This window comes from Perca flavescens, chromosome 13 (assembly GCF_004354835.1).
Source record: "Perca flavescens isolate YP-PL-M2 chromosome 13, PFLA_1.0, whole genome shotgun sequence".
Classification (NCBI taxonomy): domain Eukaryota; kingdom Metazoa; phylum Chordata; class Actinopteri; order Perciformes; family Percidae; genus Perca; species Perca flavescens.
Genome location: NC_041343.1, coordinates 8,706,532 through 8,726,279, shown reverse-complemented (window position 1 = coordinate 8,726,279; position 19,748 = coordinate 8,706,532). Strand labels below are relative to the sequence as shown.

The 19,748-nt window shown below is 40.8% G+C and overlaps 1 protein-coding gene across 6 annotated transcripts; it reads left to right on the top strand.

Annotated features, from left to right (window-relative positions):
* The first annotated feature begins 1,604 nt into the window (after positions 1-1,604).
* p2rx1 (purinergic receptor P2X, ligand-gated ion channel, 1) lies at positions 1,605-19,586 on the top strand. Of its 6 annotated transcripts, none has more exons than XM_028596433.1 (14): positions 1,605-1,980; positions 8,446-8,590; positions 10,692-10,763; positions 11,106-11,163; positions 13,238-13,325; positions 13,464-13,544; positions 14,411-14,552; positions 14,734-14,879; positions 16,859-16,949; positions 17,048-17,113; positions 17,202-17,297; positions 18,476-18,565; positions 18,972-19,016; positions 19,107-19,586. In XM_028596433.1, exons 1-14 carry the CDS (start codon positions 1,844-1,846, stop codon positions 19,110-19,112), a joined length of 1,263 nt encoding a protein of 420 aa, XP_028452234.1. In that variant the 5' UTR covers positions 1,605-1,843; the 3' UTR covers positions 19,113-19,586. The 6 variants fall into 6 exon arrangements, with proteins under 6 accessions (XP_028452234.1, XP_028452233.1, XP_028452232.1 ...); XM_028596432.1 differs by having other exon boundaries at positions 11,106-11,175; positions 18,972-19,007; XM_028596431.1 differs by having other exon boundaries at positions 11,106-11,175.
* Positions 19,587-19,748: the final 162 nt, after the last annotated feature.

Genomic DNA, 19,748 nt, shown 5'->3' with positions numbered 1-19,748 from the left:
AAAATATATATAATGTTTACATCATTTCACTAAGTGCTTAAAGAACATGTGTCAAACCCACGGGCCAAATCCGGCCCCTTGCAAATTTTGATCCGGCCTGCATATCAACTTAGGTTCACAATAAATTTTAGCCCGCCTAGTTGTGCGACAAACCAAAACGATGGGAAACTGTTTTCAAACTGCAATTACACAACACTCAAAGCAGAATTTGGCAGATTTGTCAACTTTGAGACTCAGACATTACCACACAACCAGTGTGGGAATTTGTATATATACCAGTTTGTATACTCAGGCCTGTGAATGAGGCTGTTGTGAGTTGGCTGTGTGGTGGCCAGCTTTTAAAAATGTAATCAGAATGCATTCATTTGTTCATGGCTAAGGAACTTTTTTGCTGACTTTTCTTCAGGCTTCATGTAGACCAAACTCTATATGAAAAGGCTATATGAGACATGCAATAATACAGTCAAAGATATTTTACTTTTTTGATTAAATAAAAGCATGTCAGTGAACCCTACATGTCTGGCCCTTGATGTGATTCTCATCTTCCAGTGTGGGCCTTAGTGAAATTGAGTTTCACACCCCTGGCTTAAAGCGTTTATGTTATAGTTACATGATTTAACTGAAGTGCTTAAAGCAGAAATGATAGTGCCTTTTTTTGACAGGTTAGAGCAACACACACTCCAAATGTCTGTGCACGTCCATGCCTGGGAAATAGCAGTTTGAGCAAATTGGAACACATTGAATTGTCCCTATAAAGCAGTTGGGGTTATGTATGTAAACCCTTACAATCCTACCAAATCCTTGCAATCCTACCAAATTCTAAGCATGGTCATTTTGTGGCATTTTCCAATTGATATTCATTTGGAATAGGCTTTAACCAGATTTAGATTTGTGTTTTAAACATGATTCCAAAGTAAGATGTTCCATTTGCTAATCTGTGGAGATTAGAAAGCACTGCAAGTGCAAGTAAGCAAGACATTTTACACATGGGAAGCCTTTTATGCAATGTTCTTAATATTTTAATGTATTCATACTGAAAATGGAATTTTTTTGAATGTAATGTGCATTTGCCTCTTCCTTTCCTCTAAGAATGAAAATTAGAAATGCAAAGCCCGTCACAGTATATGAAAGGAGAAAAGTTGGCTTTCTAAGAGGTGTGAAAACCCAAAGTGTTTCCCACAGGGGATGAAGATAAAACATAAGAGGGCTTAATGTCAAAAAAATTGTGACACGAGAGTAGGCAAATAAGCTGAACTGGGGCGTACAAACTGTGTGTTTGTGTTGAGCTTAAGGAAGGAAGGACGGCAGGAAGAGAGTGTCAGTGGAAATGATAAGGTTTGATTGCATAGAGGAGGAGGAGGAGGAGGAGGTGGTCCAGTGCATGTGTGGCAGCTGTTGAGTTATTTGCAACTAAGTCGAGAGTGAACAAATGTTGAGTGCTGCATAAGACAGACAAAAAGGAAGAGAAATGCAATGAAATGCCAGGAGATGCAGTGGTGATGTGAATGGGAATATGTGACAGAGTGACCCTGTGCAGAGAGAGAGAGAGAGAGAGAGAGAAAGGAAGAGTGAGAGAGAGAGAGAGAGAGAGAGAGAGAGAGAGAGAGAGAGAGAGAGAGAGAGAGAGAGAGAGAGACAGAGAGAGAGCGAGTGGGAGGGAGGAAGTCCTCCACTCCAGGACTTCTGATGAAGCGCGTCAGACATTACTGTATGAGAGAAAGCAGAGGACTTTGGCCACCAGTGAGGAACGAGACGCAGATGTGAAAGTGGACTGTTTGTATGCAAGTGGGGTGAAAAGAGAGAGACCCTCCCCTCCTCTCTGTGGGTCAGCCGATGAAAGAAGATGATGAGCCAAATCAGCAGTGCCCTCTCCGACTTCCTCTTCGAGTACGAGACCCCGCGCCAGGTGCTGGTGAGGAACAGGAGGGTGGGAGTGGTGTGCCGCCTGATCCAGCTGGGGGTCCTGGCGTACATCATCGGGTAAGACGCACACACACACATTCATCCATTGTTTCTGTGCCGTTCAGAGGGGGGCAACAGGCAGGGAGGCTTTGCATTGTCATGTTTCAACTTGCGTGGAGTGACACGGTCGGATGCAATATGACCTTTCGGAGTGAACCCGCAAATTCCAAAGTCAGAATCAGAATCAAAATTTAGAATAGAGTTTATGGCCAATGAAGTAACACTTACAAGGACTTTGCCTTGGTGCATACATAGACAGACAGACATTAAATAAATTAAATAAGCAATAAATACAGAAACAAATATCTACAAAATAGCTGTTTAACATAAGAAAAAAGTCTTTATATTTTTGCTGGCTCAACGATTACAAAATACAACAGTCATAGGTTGATACATATTCAAAGTCCTTTTACCATTACCAAAAAACAAAATGTTTTTTCAAGTAAATGGTAGATATACAGTATATGAGACAAACCTCAAGTATGCCTTATACACATGCCTGTCCTATAACTTAAGATTCATCTTTTTCAATGTACATGATATATACTGTATAAACCAAAACACATTTGACAGTATTTCATTCAACATGTAAAGATTAACAGTCGGCTCAACAGTTGAGTCAGTGGAGTTGATTTGACCTCCTGTAAATGTAGGCTATTTATGCAAAACACACAGGTCAATTATAAAAAATCTATTCAGGGATTTGGTAGCAAGTTGAGTAGTGATACAGAGCATTTAAAATGTTTCTTTGGAATTGGGTTGTTTAGAGTGACGTCAGCCGGAGTCTTGATTTTGTTTACATGTTAAAAAAAAAGAATCATGTACTGATAAAATTGTTAAAAGAACATCATGTTTAAAAGGACATGTTATTTGACTGGAGGGTTCCACCAATGGTCAGAGATACACTACATACTGTAAGTAGCCAGGTAGTGTTGACACAGTAAATAAGCCCTGCATATAAAGTGTGAGCCATGGCTGACTGAGTGATGGCAGAAGGGCGTGAGATCTTATTATCTGCCCTTCTTACGTTGAGACAAAGAAAATACAGCATGCTTGTTCACTTACGCATACTAGCTCCATACGCTTGCTTTGACAAGTTGGAGTCATTCCCTGCAAAGTCATTTCGCGGAATGGGGAAGTCTTTTTTTTTTTTTCAACCACACTTCACAGCAGTTTTTGTGCGTTTGAAATTCTTCACTGTTTGTGCATGTTTGTGCATATCTGCGCTGATGTATGAGTGGGTGATTGTATCTCTGTGTCCCTGCACCTCTGAGCAGCAGAACCTGAGGAGCTGAGTGTGATGAACACGCTGAGGCATATGCTAACACATGTAACAATCAACTGCTGCCCAATTCGCTGCCAAACGCCACAGAGACATGTTACCTTCCACTGGTGACGTTGATGATGACCAAAGATGTGATAGAGACAGACACATTTAAGAATATCTTCTCTTGCTAATGGCAAGGTGATATATATATATATATATATATATATATATACATTTCTAACCACTGGGGACCATATTATATATATATATATATATATATATATATATATATATATATATATATATATATATATATATATATATGTATGTATCTGAAGTCTCTTTTATATAGACATTAGTGGTCCCCTAATACTGTATCTGAAGTCTCTTTTATATAGGCCTTAGTGGTCCCCTAATACTGTATCTGAAGTCTCTTTTATATAGACCTTAGTGGTCCCCTAATACTGTATCTGAAGTCTCTTTTATATAGACCTTAGTGGTCCCCTAATACTGTATCTGAAGTCTCTTTTATATAGGCCTTAGTGGTCCTCTAATACTGTATCTGAAGTCTCTTTTATATAGACCTTAGTGGTCCCCTAATACTGTATCTGAAGTCTCTTTTATATAGACCTTAGTGGTCCCCTAATACTGTATCTGAAGTCTCTTTTATATAGACCTTAGTGGTCCCCTAATACTGTATCTGAAGTCTCTTTTATATAGGCCTTAGTGGTCCTCTAATACTGTATCTGAAGTCTCTTTTATATAGACCTTAGTGGTCCCCTAATACTGTATCTGAAGTCTCTTTTATATAGACCTTAGTGGTCCCCTAATACTGTATCTGAAGTCTCTTTTATATAGGCCTTAGTGGTCCTCTAATACTGTATCTGAAGTATCTTTTATATAGACCTTAGTGGTCCCCTAATACTGTATCTGAAGTCTCTTTTATATAGACCTTAGTGGTCCCCTAATACTGTATCTGAAGTCTCTTTTATATAGGCCTTAGTGGTCCTCTAATACTGTATCTGAAGTCTCTTTTATATAGACCTTAGTGGTCCCCTAATACTGTATCTGAAGTCTCTTTTATATAGACCTTAGTGGTCCCCTAATACTGTATCTGAAGTCTCTTTTATATAGACCTTAGTGGTCCCCTAATACTGTATCTGAAGTCTCTTTTATATAGGCCTTAGTGGTCCCCTAATACTGTATCTGAAGTCTCTTTTATATAGGCCTTAGTGGTCCCCTAATACTGTATCTGAAGTCTCTTTTATATAGGCCTTAGTGGTCCCCTAATACTGTATCTGAAGTCTCTTTTATATAGGCCTTAGTGGTCCCCTAATACTGTATCTGAAGTCTCTTTTATATAGGCCTTAGTGGTCCCCTAATACTGTATCTGAAGTCTCTTTTATATAGACCTTAGTGGTCCCCTAATACTGTATCTGAAGTCTCTTTTATATAGACCTTAGTGGTCCCCTAATACTGTATCTGAAGTCTCTTTTATATAGGCCTTAGTGGTCCCCTAATACTGTATCTGAAGTCTCTTTTATATAGACCTTAATGGTCCCCTAATACTGTATCTGAAGTCTCTTTTATATAGACCTTAGTGGTCCCCTAATACTGTATCTGAAGTCTCTTTTATATAGGCCTTAGTGGTCCCCTAATACTGTATCTGAAGTCTCTTTTATATAGACCTTAGTGGTCCCCTAATACTGTATCTGAAGTCTCTTTTATATAGGCCTTAGTGGTCCTCTAATACTGTATCTGAAGATTCCAGATCGGCCCATTTGAGCTTTCATTTTCTCAAAGGCAGAGCAGGATGCGATATTACGAATCCCGCTATGGCCATGCCAAGACCCGCCCTTCAATAGCATTCATTGGCCAGGCATCCATGAGAACGCAAGGTAACGTAACCCAGGGTAAACAGGGCTCGGTTTACACTTATCGCCATTTCTAACCACTGGGGGACCATAGGCAGGCTGGGGGAACGCATATTAATGTTAAAAAACCTCATAAATGGAAATTTTCCTGCCATGGGACCTTTAAAGGAGCTGTACTTGATATTCAGGACATTAATATAGCAAACAAGTATTTTCTATGTAAAGATTTAGTGGAGTAATGGCGTTCTGAACTCAAACTCCCTCTGTGTGTGTTTTGATAGCCGGTCCTGCAGCGTGTGCACGTTAAGTGCCTCGTGGGTGCGTCTGTATCAGACGCCGAGGGCCCTGCGTCTGTAATCAACGAGTTAGGGAACGGTCTGCGAGAGCCATGTGGAGGCAATCATAGACCGCTCTTTTGATTATCGAATATCGAGTACGGCCCCTTTTAAGCTAAACGTAACTGTGAAATGTGGTTTCATTTTCCACCGTGCGCTGATATAAAGGGATCAGCCACGGTGTCACTCAAAGGTTTTGTCTCTTTTGGTATTAGGGCTACCCGAGCGTGACAGGGCTTCTCCTGTCACCTGCCTCTGCAGCCATGAGGCCTCATTTAGGCCGGGCCAGTGATGGGCATGAAATAGGTTGTGATTACATTCTCCTCTGCAGGCTGACAGCTCAGCGGCAGAAGTCAGCCTGTATCTTTCAGGCACTAGCAGTGAACTGGTGAACCACTGCTTCTCTTCCTTTCGGATTTCAGATTTCATGTTAACCTTAGACTTGTCGCAAATACATTTAGTATTCTACATTTTCTTTTAAATCAGCAAAAAGAAGGACTTTATTGTAGTTGTTGGTACACTTATTTTACAGATATACTTTTGTGCTTTCATTATCTAAATTGTACGGAAGATGATTAGGGCCTATGTGAAAATTGTATTTGAGTTCTGAGTTTAAACTCAGAATTCTGACTTTATTCTCAGAATTCTAACTTTGTTCTCAGAATTCTAATTTGAATTAATTCAATTTTAATTTTGGTTTTTGCATGCATACTACTGGACATTTTGGGGTTTTGGTTTCCTCGTCTTGAGGTTAAGATGATATACCTCTTCCCCCCTTGTGTGTGTGTGTGTGTGTGTGTGTGTGTGTGTGTGTGTGTGTGTGTGTGTGTGTGTGTGTGTGTGTACATGTGTGTATGTGAGTATGCTTGTTTGTTTTGTTTGTATTTTGGGTGTTGATTTTTATATATTTGTTCAATATGTTGTAAAAAAACATCAATAAAAACCAAACTAAACAAATAATTCTAATTTTAAACTCAGAACTCAAATACATGTTTCACATGTGGCCCTAATCCTCTTCCGTACAATTGACAACTCCATTCTCATGGATGAAACTGTATGCATCCTCGAACAGCTGCAGTTTGGCAGCACACACACCAGACACACTCTGTATAAATCCCGTGCAGAATAAAATCCCACATGAATGGTTTTTGAAAATATTTCACAAATCAATTTGAATGTACGTCTCTTGTGTCAGAAAGCAACGACTAATTAGAACAGAAGCCCCAGCAAACCCTAATTAATTCTCATCTTGTCACTTTTAGGTTGACAACAAAGCCACTCTTTTGTTTGCATTTCATAGTGATTAGCTGAAGGTTGGCCTTTAATGTTTTCATACTAATTTGTCTTCACGTTACAAACACTAATCTCAGCGCCACATCGAGGAGCCCTCCCCTCCTCCTCCCACAGTTCTCCGTCTGTCGGAGCAGATACAGATCTCACTTCGACTGCTGTTTTATTATTTCACGCTCATGGCTTTCTTTATTCAATTCGTCTGCTCTAATTTTTTCCCCCCTTCCTCTTGAATGTACTTACATCATTTGATTTGCCTAACTGATAGAAGTTGTGGCTTTTAGATTACTGTGCAAACGGTACCTCATTTCAGTCTGCAGTTTGAAAGCTGTTTCTGTTCACCTGTTGCTGTAAGGTGCTTTCATTTCCCACAGACAAATGAATGTGTGCTGCAATACATGCAGTCCTTTGGGCTTTCTGCTGGGGGGTAATTGCTTTTCACACCCTATATAAAATAGCTCAGCATGTGCCCATGTGTGTGTGTACATACAGTATCTTTCCTGTGCACACCAGCTGTTACCCATATCTGCTGGCCACACTCACAGCAACACAAGAAGCTTCACTCTGCAGAGATCAAAACGTACTTCGTCCCGAGTGTGAACAGAACAAACTTGGAACATTTAACATTTAGCTTAAAACCCAGAGTTCTACAGTGGATCTCATAGCTCTTAGATCAGGGGGCTTTAAGGAGTCTTCAATGTTTTCAACTGAAAAGGAGATGAAGCAGGGACCCCCTACTACATATGTTTACATATGGCCTACAATAACATGTAGGGCGGTGTAAAGCCTTTACACATACTAAGCTATTAAAACAATGATAAATACTAAAAATAAAATAAATCTCTGGAGAAATTTCTCAAGGGGACGCCAAAGGTGCCAGCAAAAGTACTGTTGTAAAATGTAAAAATATGTAAAATATTTACAGAGGAAACCCTAATTACTTAGTCTGGCTATCACCAGACCAAGCTCAATCTTTTAAGATTGAACATGCTCTGTATTTTCTACTGCACAAGAGGCGGGATCAACGGGCGTAGTTCAAATGACTCTGTACGGGTTGCTGCGCCATGTTGAATGTAAACAAAAAAGCTGCTTGGTCACTTCTCTATTGCCATCGTGTTAAACCCGCCAATAGCGCGCCAGGTGGATAAGCCAGTTTGTGATTGTTTCCTGCAGATTTGTAACGGAAGCAGGATAGATACACATACAGGTTTCTAGCCTGAGCTGCAGGGAGAAATCAAATCACCGGCAGATCGGGCTGGGTTTACCCAGTCTCCTAATTACTACTATAAAGACTGGATAATTGATAAGTAAGCTAATGAACTTGAGGGTTGTAACACTTTTTTAACCGACGTGTAACACATTGCTGCAACCCTTGCAATGTCGGGTATTTGAAACTGGCAAGTTTCAAAAGAATATATTAAAACAAGTCTGTTCTATTCAATGTGTCAGATTTGTCTTAGAGATGGTAAAGGGACAACCTTTAAAGTATGAGCGCCGTGACATGTCTCAACCACAATCCCTTGCACACGTGTCCCTGTGAGCTATGCTGCTGGCATGTGCGATTGCAGTGCAGAATGTCAACATCACCCCTGCATGTCCTTGCCTGTGGGGTTGGCTGGTTGGCTGGTTGGCTGGAGTGAAGAGGGAGTCTCAGGTGCTGATATGCCTGACTCAAACCTGATTCTGATTCTGATAATGCTAACTGTGTCTTGTACAGGTGGGTGTTCATCTACGAGAAAGGCTACCAGTCCACAGACATAGCAGTAAGCTCCGTCTTCACCAAAATGAAAGGAGTGGGCTATACCAACATAGAGGGACGTGAGAGAGTGTGGGATGTGGCCGACTACGTCTTCCCGCCGCAGGTTGGTGAGCTTTTTCACACATGCGGAGACATTTCATGCGTGCTCATCACATGAATTGGACAAGAATTTGTTTTGCACCTGGTTCAAGTCATTGACCATTGTTAGCAGCGGCGTAACACAAGATTGTGGATCCTGTACAAAGGCAGGCCCCTCCCGTCACCCACAGTTATTGTTATATTATCTTTTCGGGCCCTCCTCACATTAGGGGTCCTGTATACTCAGTAGGGCTGCACAATAAATCGTTCTGTTATTGTCATTGTGATTTAACTGCCACAATAAACAGATCGCGAAAGACATTCAGAGATGTTTTTGTGTTAGTTGAAAGAAATAATCAGTAGAAAACTGCACTTTAAAGTGTAACTTTCGTTATTTTTTAGTGGTGCCTCTTATATTCAATTTAAAGTTCCATTTGTCCAATAAGAGAATGTTTGAAATGATTTCCTTTCATTTGTTTTAAATTCAACAAACAATGTGTTGTATTTTAGCAGAATACTGAAAGCAGCAGAACTGGGTTCCCTTTAATATCTGTTAATGTATGCAAGTAATATCGTTATCGCAATATTCAACAACGTTATCGCATATTGCACATTTTCCTCATTTCGTGCATCCCTAATACTCAGCCCACTGCCCCAGAGTCAGATGTCATGAAGTCAATTTATATGCCAAAACCAATCAATGACGACACAGACTAATGTTACTGCAGGTTTCTAAACTTGACCTGGATGACACAGTAATCTGGCTTTGTCAACATCAAGGTGCCTCTGTGCTTTCCAAAAGTCATTGCGGGCATTTCTGTGAAGAACTGAGCAAACAACCTAACAAAGGTGGACTCTGATGAGAAAATATATATCATTTGTTTACCTAAAAAGTTGCTGTGTCCTGTTATTTGTAGAAAAGAAATAAAGAGACACAATGTTGAGACAAGATTATCATGTTTGCTTTGGCATCTGGGTGTGGGCCTTTTTTTATAGTTCAGTGTGGGTTTGGCATAATAAACCCAACCAACAAGATGAAATGGTCACTGAGGTAGAACTGCTCACACTTTGATCAGGTATCAAAAAAATATAGGCATGGAAGGGCTTAACTATGGTCAAAAAGTAGAATTTCAAAGCAATAATTTGACATTTGGGGAAATGCGCTTGTTCGATTTTTTGCTCCGAGTTACATGAGAAGTTCTCTCATATCTGTCGGCCAAATATGAAGCTACAGCCGGCAGCAGGTTAGCTTAGCTTAGCATAAAAACAGTAAACCGAGGAAACAGCTAGTCTTGCTCTGTCCAAAGGTAACAAAACTCCGCCCACCAGCACCTAACTGTGTTTCGACGGGCCGCGGAGTTAGAAGTGCTGTCGCTACCCGAACGGTTTACGGCATAACTTTTCTCATTTCAAAAACGTATGTATGTATGTATGTAGATGCTATGAACAGAGTCCAGATTGTGTAGGAGGGCTAATTTAGCCTAGAAGACAGTCAGGTGTACAGCAGACAGAGATATAATTAATTAAGTCTCTCGTTAGCAGGTTCCTGTAGGCTACTTGTCGCAAAGTGACGCGTGCGCCTGCACTCGACTCACAGTGCCATGAGTGCATACAGAGCCAATCGAAAGATGCATTTAGACACAAATTTGGACTGGGGAAATCGAAACCTAAAGAACTGGAGTTTCTGCTGAGTTCTGTACAGTCAGAGGCTGTTTATGGCCAATAAAAAGTTTGGCACAACTTTGTCGTTTTTACACTTTGTCGTTTCTTTATTGTTTTTACACTTTGCTTTTTAAAAAGATTCAACCATCAAGACATGACGTCAAGTAATCGGGTTTGACGAGAATACTGATCTATCTTCTCGTCTAATTTGCAGCAAAAAAAAAGTGTATTTCCCAAAATGTCTAACTATTCCTTTGAGCTGAAACTGACCATGGATAAAACCAGGCTTGAAAGTGAAACTGTGATCTCACCAGTGTCACCATGGGACACAACTGATTAATGTTTGAGAGGCTATTAGAAACTTTATTGCCTAACAACTACTGCATCCTTTATTATGGCATTTTATGGCATAAACAAACGAGATTCAAATGTAACACATTGCTTCTTTTAACCCTAAACTTCAGGGAGACTCATCTTTTGTGGTAATGACAAACTACATTATAACTGAAGGTCAGAAGATGGGAAAGTGTCCAGAGGTAAGTGGAAATGCTCCCTCCCCTTTCCTTACTTCCCTTCGTTCCCTCGGACTTATACACTTCCTTAAATAGTCAAACTAAACAGGAATTGTGTCTCATTCCAAGACTGCTTCTGTAATTGGGCAATTGTGTAGCTGACGAGTAGCAGAAAAAATGTCAACCCAAACAATTCAGAATTCAATTTAAAGGCCTAAAAATGACATACACAGAAGTTTCTGTACGCCGCAAACCCTCACACTAGATGCAAAACTGTTTTTTCACACTGTCGTGCTGTTTTCATGTTGTTCACATCCACATTCCACAGTTGTGTGCGCACTCTGACCCCGACGTCTTTGTTTACAGCTCCACGGCAAGCACAACTGCAGCTCACACGCTGACTGTGAAGGAGGGAGTTTCAAACGTACGGGACATGGTAAATCCTGACGGCCCGACAGTGTGTGACATCAGCCGTCCTCACTGAGCAACCGTCTGTCCATCTGTGGCTAAAACGCAGATCAGCCCACATCTCTGCCTTTCTGCTATCTGCAATGTAACTTGTTGTACTTGTCCTTTACTGGAGTCTTTTCTTTTCATGCCACTTTCTACTTCTACTCCACTACGTCTCAAAGAGAAATATTGTTCTTTTTACTCCACTACATTCATCTGACAGCTTTAGTTACTTTACAGATTAGGATTTTTGTATACACATGTAACATAACACATGTAGTTTATAAAATACAATGTTTCATTATAAATTAAACTACCCAACAATATAACGGCCTACAAGTCCAGCTGAAATGATTAGACCATTAATCACACAGAACTGTTGGGATCGTTTCCAGTTTTCTAAAATGGGAGGACAACTTTTTACAATGCAGGACTTTTACTTATAACAGAGTAGTTTCGGTGTGGTAGCAGTACTTTTACTTTTAGAATCTGAAGACTTCTTCCACCACTATTTCTTTTTGTTTCACCAGGGAGGAAAGCCCCTTCTTAAACTGTTAACTTCTTGAAGCCAGTGACAGGATAAAGATGCGCTGAGGAAAGTAGATAATCGTGTATGGGAAGGTTATGGAGCAGTGTTTGCACAATGGGTTGTGGCTCCGGATGGGCTCACACGGTAGAAACTAAAATACACCACATCTGATGTATATCATTGTCACCGCGAACGTAAACACTTAGATGTAAATTGTGCATTGCTCTTCTCCAGCACCGAGAAAAAAAAACAGATTCAAATCAACAACCAAGCACATAGTGTGTGTGTGTGTGTGTGTGTGTGTGTGTGTGTGTGTGTGTGTGTGTGTGTGTGTGTGTGTGTGTGTGTGTCTGTTTTACTATATTCGTGGGGTCCAAAAACCGGAGAATACAGTATACTTGTGGGGTCTGCACAGCCCAAAATGCTGGACCCCACAAGGTTAAAGGGCTGTTTGAGGGTTAAGACTTGGTTTTAGGATTAGGGTTAGAATTAGGTTATGGTTAGGGTGAGGGTAAGGGTTAAGGTTAGGCATTTAGTTGTGATGGTTAAGGTTAGGGTAAAGGGCTAGGGAATTTATTATGTCAATGATGGGTCACCACAAAGATAGTGCCACAAACCTGTGTGTGTGTGTGTGAGCAGTTTTATCAGTGAAGCGTGCAAGTACAACCCTGCCTTAGGCAAGTAGACACATGCATGCGCAGCATATGTTATCACAGACGTCCCAATAACTCCTGTGCATGTGGGCCGACCAAAGCACACAGAGACATCGAAAACAAATAACCATTCAGACGAGCCATTTTTTTTTTTTTTTTTTTTTTTAATAGGTCCAAACATATACAGTGTCGTCGGCGAGTTCAAAGAGCAGTTACATAAATTTATTGTCCTCCATCTGTCCCGAGGGTTAAATCTGGAGCCTTTCGAGCCCTCTGTGCCAGACATCGACTTCAATGAGACCAATGTTAGCCAAAGCTTTACATCTGTCTGTGTCAATCCAGTCAAATACACCTTCAGGTGCCAGTATCTCTTTGGAGGCGACGTACGTACTGTCTCTATGCTTGTAGACAAGTAAACAGTTTGGGGGGGGGGGGGTGCCCCTGCCCCTGCCCCTGTAGCTAAACAAACTGGTGGGCTCCAGTGAAAGGTCAGACACTGAAAGCTGAGTGGCCAAAGAGAATTTCAAGATATTCTAAAGAAATCAAGCAGCACACGATGAGAGGCTGCTAGCGACAAAGCCAATCACACGGAGAGAAATTCTATGCAAGGATCAGGGCGAGATAAAGAAAACAGCTATTTCAGCGTTTGCTTTGATTCGCCTTTATGTCTCGCTCGCTGCCGTTGATGCTAATTCCAGATAGTTTGATGAAAGTGGAGGCATGAGAGTGTTTAAAATTGCTTTGATGTTAAAGCCTACACGTCTCTCTCTTTCTTTTTTTGTGTTGTTGCTGCTGCTGCTCGAAACACTTGCTCCAGTTTGAAGTTGTGTGCCCAATGCCGAACTCTAGTCTGTTCTTATTTCAAGGACAAATGACGGGGGTCTGCCTGAACGCCACGAAGACCTGCGAGGTGTTGGCGTGGTGCCCTGTTGAGGATGATGACAACATACCAGAGTATGTGAAAACACTGAATTATTCACACCGCAAGCCGATACCGACTTGCAACGCATGCGACGATTGCATTTGTGATGACTTATGCGCCTCAGCATACTGGATTTCGTACTATTCTCTCTTCTGTTTATTCCCGTCTAGTCCTCCTATGCTGATGTCGGCAGAGAACTACACACTGTTCATCAAGAATTCTGTTACTTTCCCCTTGTTTGGCGTCTCAAGGTGATGCGCCTCATTCATATCAAATTCATTATTATTAATTCATTATTTAGCTCAGCAGATGCTACAAATGTTTCCAAATGAAGGTAAAGGTGAAGACGGATAAATAGAAATAAGCCAGCTTTTTTTTTTTTCGTATGTTGTTAGATAAAAAAAGAGATTCCCCCAACACCCTGCTTTTCGATGATGTTCACGTGGCTTAATTACGTCACTTCATAAAGTTCACATGGCAACAGGGGAGAATGGCTGCTCTTGTGTGAAGTAAACGCAACATTTTTCAACTTTCTGCTAAGATATATGTGGCTTTTTTGCAACAAAAATGCAGGGATTATGAAATCATGCAAGCCCCGCATATTTTGCGCAGAAATCTGCATTTATGCAGCGAAAGTGAGGCATGTTTGAAAAAATCCGGCCCCCGCATAAATATCTGGCCTTTGGCTGATTATGCAATGAATTATGCGATCGCATAATCGTATTTTTCTGGAGGGACTGCTATATGAAATGTTGTGCCATACCAGGGGTTTGAACTCATGTTGTTGGTAAAATCAACGCTTAAAGACAATAAATGTCTTAAGTGCCTATTTACTAAAATTACTTTTTTAATCCACTTCAGTCATGCTCTGGATGGTTTTGTGCCCTTAATTGTGCAAAGAAGTAAATCTCAGATGGTCAGTGGACAATATTCGTGGACTTTAAAAATGATATCAAATCATGGAGAAATCATACACAGCATGGTACCTTATCTATTAGGCTAAATGCAAATAATTGAATGTAATTTGATGTTATATTGTTTTCCTGGGCACTAAATTAGCTCTATTTATTACTCAATTGTTTTTTTGTTTTTTTATAATGACCAATTGTGCTTTCAGGAGCAACCTGGTGGAGAATATCGATAGTGCATACATCAGCAAATGCCTTTATGATCCGACGAACGCTCCACTGTGTCCCATCTTCCGACTGGGAGACATAGTTAAACTGTCTGGCTTCAAGTTCGAAACAATAGCCAGGGTGGTAAGTCAGCTGATCTGTACTTAACACTGAAAGGAAAGGGATGGTTGTTCAGGTGGGGAGCCAGACTTGTATTCCATCCCGTCACCGCTGCACATGTGTGGTCTTTTGCTGTTTTGTTTCCTTTGTTTCTCGTGCTACTATGGAGACTTGTATTGTGTATTATGTGCTTGTGTCCTGACAGGGAGGGGCCATCGGTATTGTGGTCGACTGGACATGTAACCTAGATGTGGATGTAAAACACTGTATACCAAAATACAACTTCCACGGTCTGTACGGAAACGCCGCTGAGACAGACCAAGCCAGAGCTTCAGTTGGCTACAATTTCAGGTGTGTACATAACTTCAGTGAATGAACATAGTCGCAAGCGTTTTTACACTGCAGAAATACTTCTTATATAATAGGCTACGCTTATTTTAGGACATAGACTTATTTATTTATATGTATTTGCTTTCTCACCAAGAGTTAAGATTAATACCACTCTTAAAATTGTGCGTCATGTACCAAAGCATGGAGCTGGAGCCAGCAGCCGGGTATCTTAGATCAGCATTAAGAGCATAGGAAAACAGCTGGTCTGGTTTTCTGGGGTGTACGTAACACACCAGAAAACCATAAAGTGTTGGTTTTTCTTTAAACCAATCACAATGGTCTTGGGCGGCGCTGAGCTCCGGACGCAGCGACGGTGGCTCTGCAAAATAGTCTCGGGAATGAACTTGTTTTGGCGGAACGTATGCACCCCGCAAAAGAAAACACCACATACAATATTAAATAAAGTGTTCACTTAATTCAGTCACGTGAGCTCTATTAATTAGCCGGATACATGGTTAAACCTCATTAGCTCTTACCAGTGTATCGCCGTGTGTACAGCAATCCCACCAATCGGTCCCAAAACGTCCCTCTAAGATAGTAAATGCCGTAAACATATTCTTTGTAAATCTTACAATCATTCCCTGAAAGACAAGCAGGCCTGCCTTGTATCCCGTAGGAAGGGATTTTAAGAACGGCAAACAGAGAGCCGGAAGAGGGCAAAGCCTGATCCTGGAAATGTACTTCCAATTTAGACAGAGCTAGGCTATAGCTATTTCCCCCTGTCTGCAGTTTTTATGTGAAGCAAAGCTAATGCATATTTGCTGTAGCTTCATATTGAATAAGTGTATTTTTAATAGAGGTTTAATGCTCTGAAGTCATTGGGTCTGGTCATTTCCTGTTCCAGTGTGTTTAATCTGCATTAACTGCCCGACAAACAGCAACAAAACACCGCCGATGGAAACGTCTTCTTTCATGTTGATATACTGTCAACATATCCAGTACTTATTGCTCATTTTATTTTTTTGTCCTTGTCCTATTTCATTTTAAATTTGCCTCCAAAGGGCTTTACAATCTGTGCAGCTTTACAAGGGCTTTACAATCTCTGTTCTTAGACCCCAAAAACCTGAAGAAGAGCAACAGAGAAGGGATTCCTCTCCGTGCACAGACAGACATGCAACAGAAGACCAACATAGTACATTTCAGAATAGACAATCAGGTTCAAACGGCTGGATCTTAGCAGCTAAATATGTTGCCTCCTGCCACAACTTAAGAGATGACCACCTAGAGCAATAGCTTCCTGTCAATATGCAAATACGTTTAGAGTTTTTGGAGAAGGTTGTAACAATGTGCTAAGTTGCGTGATGATTTTGCTGTACCATTGTACTCCTCGTGCCTTTATCACTTTATGTTGAAGTTGGTGTTCATGTTCATGGTGGTTTTTTAGGAGGCTTACAGCATTCTTGTATGCAGGACAAACATGGACATGAAGTAGGCTTAAAAGACTCACTGAGACTGGGCCGACCCTCCGGACGGATAACGGTAACACGTACCAGCCTAAAGTAATCAAAGAATAAGCAACTGACTGCGAGTGAAGGCGAAAGATACTGCTCTCCGTGTGAGGTCTAATGCAGGCCTGCGATGCCTGAAGTTCCTAATGTGTCCTTGCCCTCGGTAAAACCTGACACTCCAAGATTTGGTTCAAACTGTCACTTGTTATCAATCATTCCGCTTTTATTTGTCACATGAAATTGTGCAAGGTCCATTTCCGGTGAAATGTTATCTCCATCAGGTCCTTTAACTCGTGCACGATTCATCATAAAGCAGAATATGGCCGTCACATCGGCACGCAGAAAATAAATGTACGTATTCTGAGGATAGTCTGCTCTCTGAGCTCATACAGGCATCCGTGATATCCAGATATAGGGAAGACGTGGGAAATATATATATTTACACATCCTATGTAACCTAATGTATAATTCCCAAGGCTGCCTGTTTTGTAGGTATGCAAAGCATTATTTGGAGGACAACGAACAGAAGAGAACCCTTCTCAAAGTGTTCGGGATCAGGTTCGATATCATTGTGCAGTCACTGGTGAGTTATATTATATCAATATTTTTACTCCGATCAAATTATGGCTTGAGTAAACAGTCAACCAGAATTTTGAATCATCGGCACTCTGTCCTTCACAGGCAAGAAAGTTTGATATCATCCCAACACTGACAGCTATAGGCTCTGGAGTGGGCATCTTTGGAGTGGTATGTCACTGCCCAGAGTACCTGCAATAATTGAGTATCGTCTGTGGAATACTTTTGGACATTAACTATAGTAATTCTGATTTTACAGGCAACTGTAGTATGTGACTTGGTGCTGCTCTATTTGCTGCCGAAGAGAGAATTTTACAAGAACATGAAATTCAAATACACAGACCCCCATGTACAGGTAAGCTCTACTGTGTGATGCACGCAAATGATAATCTGATGATGTAAGTTCAGTTTGAACACAAGGTGGCAGCAGAGAGGCTTTAAACAATACCAGTCCAGACAGACACAGAGCAGACATCGACAGTGCGTGTCTCTATCTGAACTGTTTTCAATGTCCAGTGATCTGTTGGTTATTTTCTCAATAATTGATCAGTTGTGTGGCCTCTGACTGTCAGAACATTGTGAAAAATGTCGATCGGTGTTCCCCAAAGCCCAAGATGACGTCCTCAAATGTCTTATTTTGTCCACAACTCAAAGAATTTTTACTTCTCTCTTAAAAATTATCCAAAATTCTCCCTGCCCACCAGGGCATAAAGTTTGGTGAGACAGTCATTGCCACCGCCAATTATGTTACTATTACTAATATATATATATTTAATAATTCACACCATATATAATTGAACAAATATTTCATATGTGACAAAAGTGCTGATGTAGTTGTAGTAATATCTAATTATGTTACTATGTATTGATTACAATTTGTTTTACTTTTTTATTCTGGTCTGGTATTGTTTTTATTGTATTTATCTCAGTTATTACTATCATCTCTGCCACAATTATTACATTCCACCCTACTAAGGTTCACCAAACGTGTACATACACCATACCGGTCATCCAAACAGCAATACATCCATACACACATTTACCCTATACTGTACATGACTTGCACATTTGTACATTCAATCACTGCTGTATATGTTGTTTAACTGTCATTGTAATTGTTTGTCTGTGTATTGTTGTATTGTATAGTTTACTCTATGTGTCACCTTTTTGTAACACACCATCTTCCCAAATTTAATTTCTTTTTTAAAAATAATTAGCCAAAAGATTAACATAATAGCTGGCAATTCATTTAGTAGTTAAGTCAAATAATCTCTGCAGCTCTAATCTGAACATTTTGGATGCACTTCAGTTCTTGTGAAAGAAAGCTTTCGCATCAAAACTAGAAAAACCCCACGAGCACACGGGAGCAGTAACCTTCCGATTAATGCGGTGTTTACACCCATAGCCCTCACAGACAGGGGCAGGGGCGTCTACTGTATGCTTGCTACAGTTCAGCCATGTATCTGATCCCCATACATTCCCAGACGGTTTCCTTCTGTTACTGAAACAAGCAGAACATTTTTGTATTTCCAGCCCGACAGCGAGTCGCTGCGTATAGAAACAAGCGTCTATTACACCTTTGAAGCGAATGCAAGACAAGTCCAAGGCACTGGCCAGTCCAACGTGAGTGCATGTAGAAGTCTAGAGCAGTGGATCCCAAAGTAGGGGCCCGGGGGTCCTTGAGGGGGGTTGCAGGGGGTCCGCAGCAAAAAGGGTAGTAACACAGTGACAGAAGGTATGACTGTTTGGGTCATGTCTTTCATACACTTCCTGTAATGAAACATCTAAAAGCAAAAATCCAATCAGATGGGGGACCCTGGGAAAAAAAAATCTTATCAACGGGTCAAATTTGTAACAGTTTAGGGGTAAAGGTTTGGGAACCACTGGTCTAGACATTAGAGTAGATTTTTTATTTCCATGCATTTTATATTCTATCTATGTGTGGTGATGATTAGGAGAATCCTTTTGTCGTTACCCGAGAGGTCTAAATGGTTCCTATGTGCTATGGATTTGACTTTTTATCCTGCAGGACCCTGATTCAGAGGCATGCAGCATAGAGACGGAGGTATGCAAAGTAAGAGATTTCTATATTTCTAGAACATTGAAGCCTTATTTGCTTGGTTTTTAGGATGGCTGATGATTTATTTATCCGCTATTCCTGTAGAAGTGACGTGGGAGCAACATTTTGAGGTACTTTGAAGGACTACTGAACTGGGACCCTGCAGTAGACCCTACAAGACACACAGACAAACACACACACACAACTCTGGATTGAAAGGACAGTCTAAGACAGTGCTCCACGTGTCCAGTTTCTTCAGCAGCATCTTCTACCAACATCTTCCCTCTCTTACAGCAACCCTGAGTGACTGGGACTGACTCTTGATGTTGTCTTGATGTTATGTGTAGTTTTTTGGGTGTATAGCTCGGTTTGTAACCCCCACCAGTGCAGCTGAAAGAACACTTTCTGGCACTTCCAGTTGCTTCCGTGTGTCCACAAATCATCCATAAGTCATCCAGTAGTTCTGTCACCGTCTTTGTCACAGCAAAAAAAATACACAGATAACGTGTGGATGTGCCACAGCGAATCTTCCCCCGTGTGCACCATGTGATCGGCAATAAATTCAATAAAAGATGTACAGTAATATTACGGCTTTTTGTCTTGTCTCGCAGTGCAAACAGGAATACAGGCAACATCAAAAATAATTCAGATTTTCTTTTTTTATTGTCTTTGATCATGTCTAGGTGTACAAAATGCATGCAAAAAAATAGCTTCTGTATATATATCGGTACATATTTACATTGTAAC

What these genes read in the sequence shown, in the direction of transcription:
- p2rx1 (XM_028596431.1), top strand. Translation starts at nt 1,844, where the DNA reads ATGATGAGCCAAATCAGCAGTGCCCTCTCCGACTTCCTCTTCGAGTAC. An exon ending in ATATCATTGTGCAGTCACTG is followed by an intron (nt 16,950 to 17,047) that starts GTGAGTTATATT and finishes TGTCCTTCACAG; the next exon opens with GCAAGAAAGTTTGATATCAT. An exon ending in ACACAGACCCCCATGTACAG is followed by an intron (nt 17,298 to 18,475) that starts GTAAGCTCTACT and finishes TTGTATTTCCAG; the next exon opens with CCCGACAGCGAGTCGCTGCG.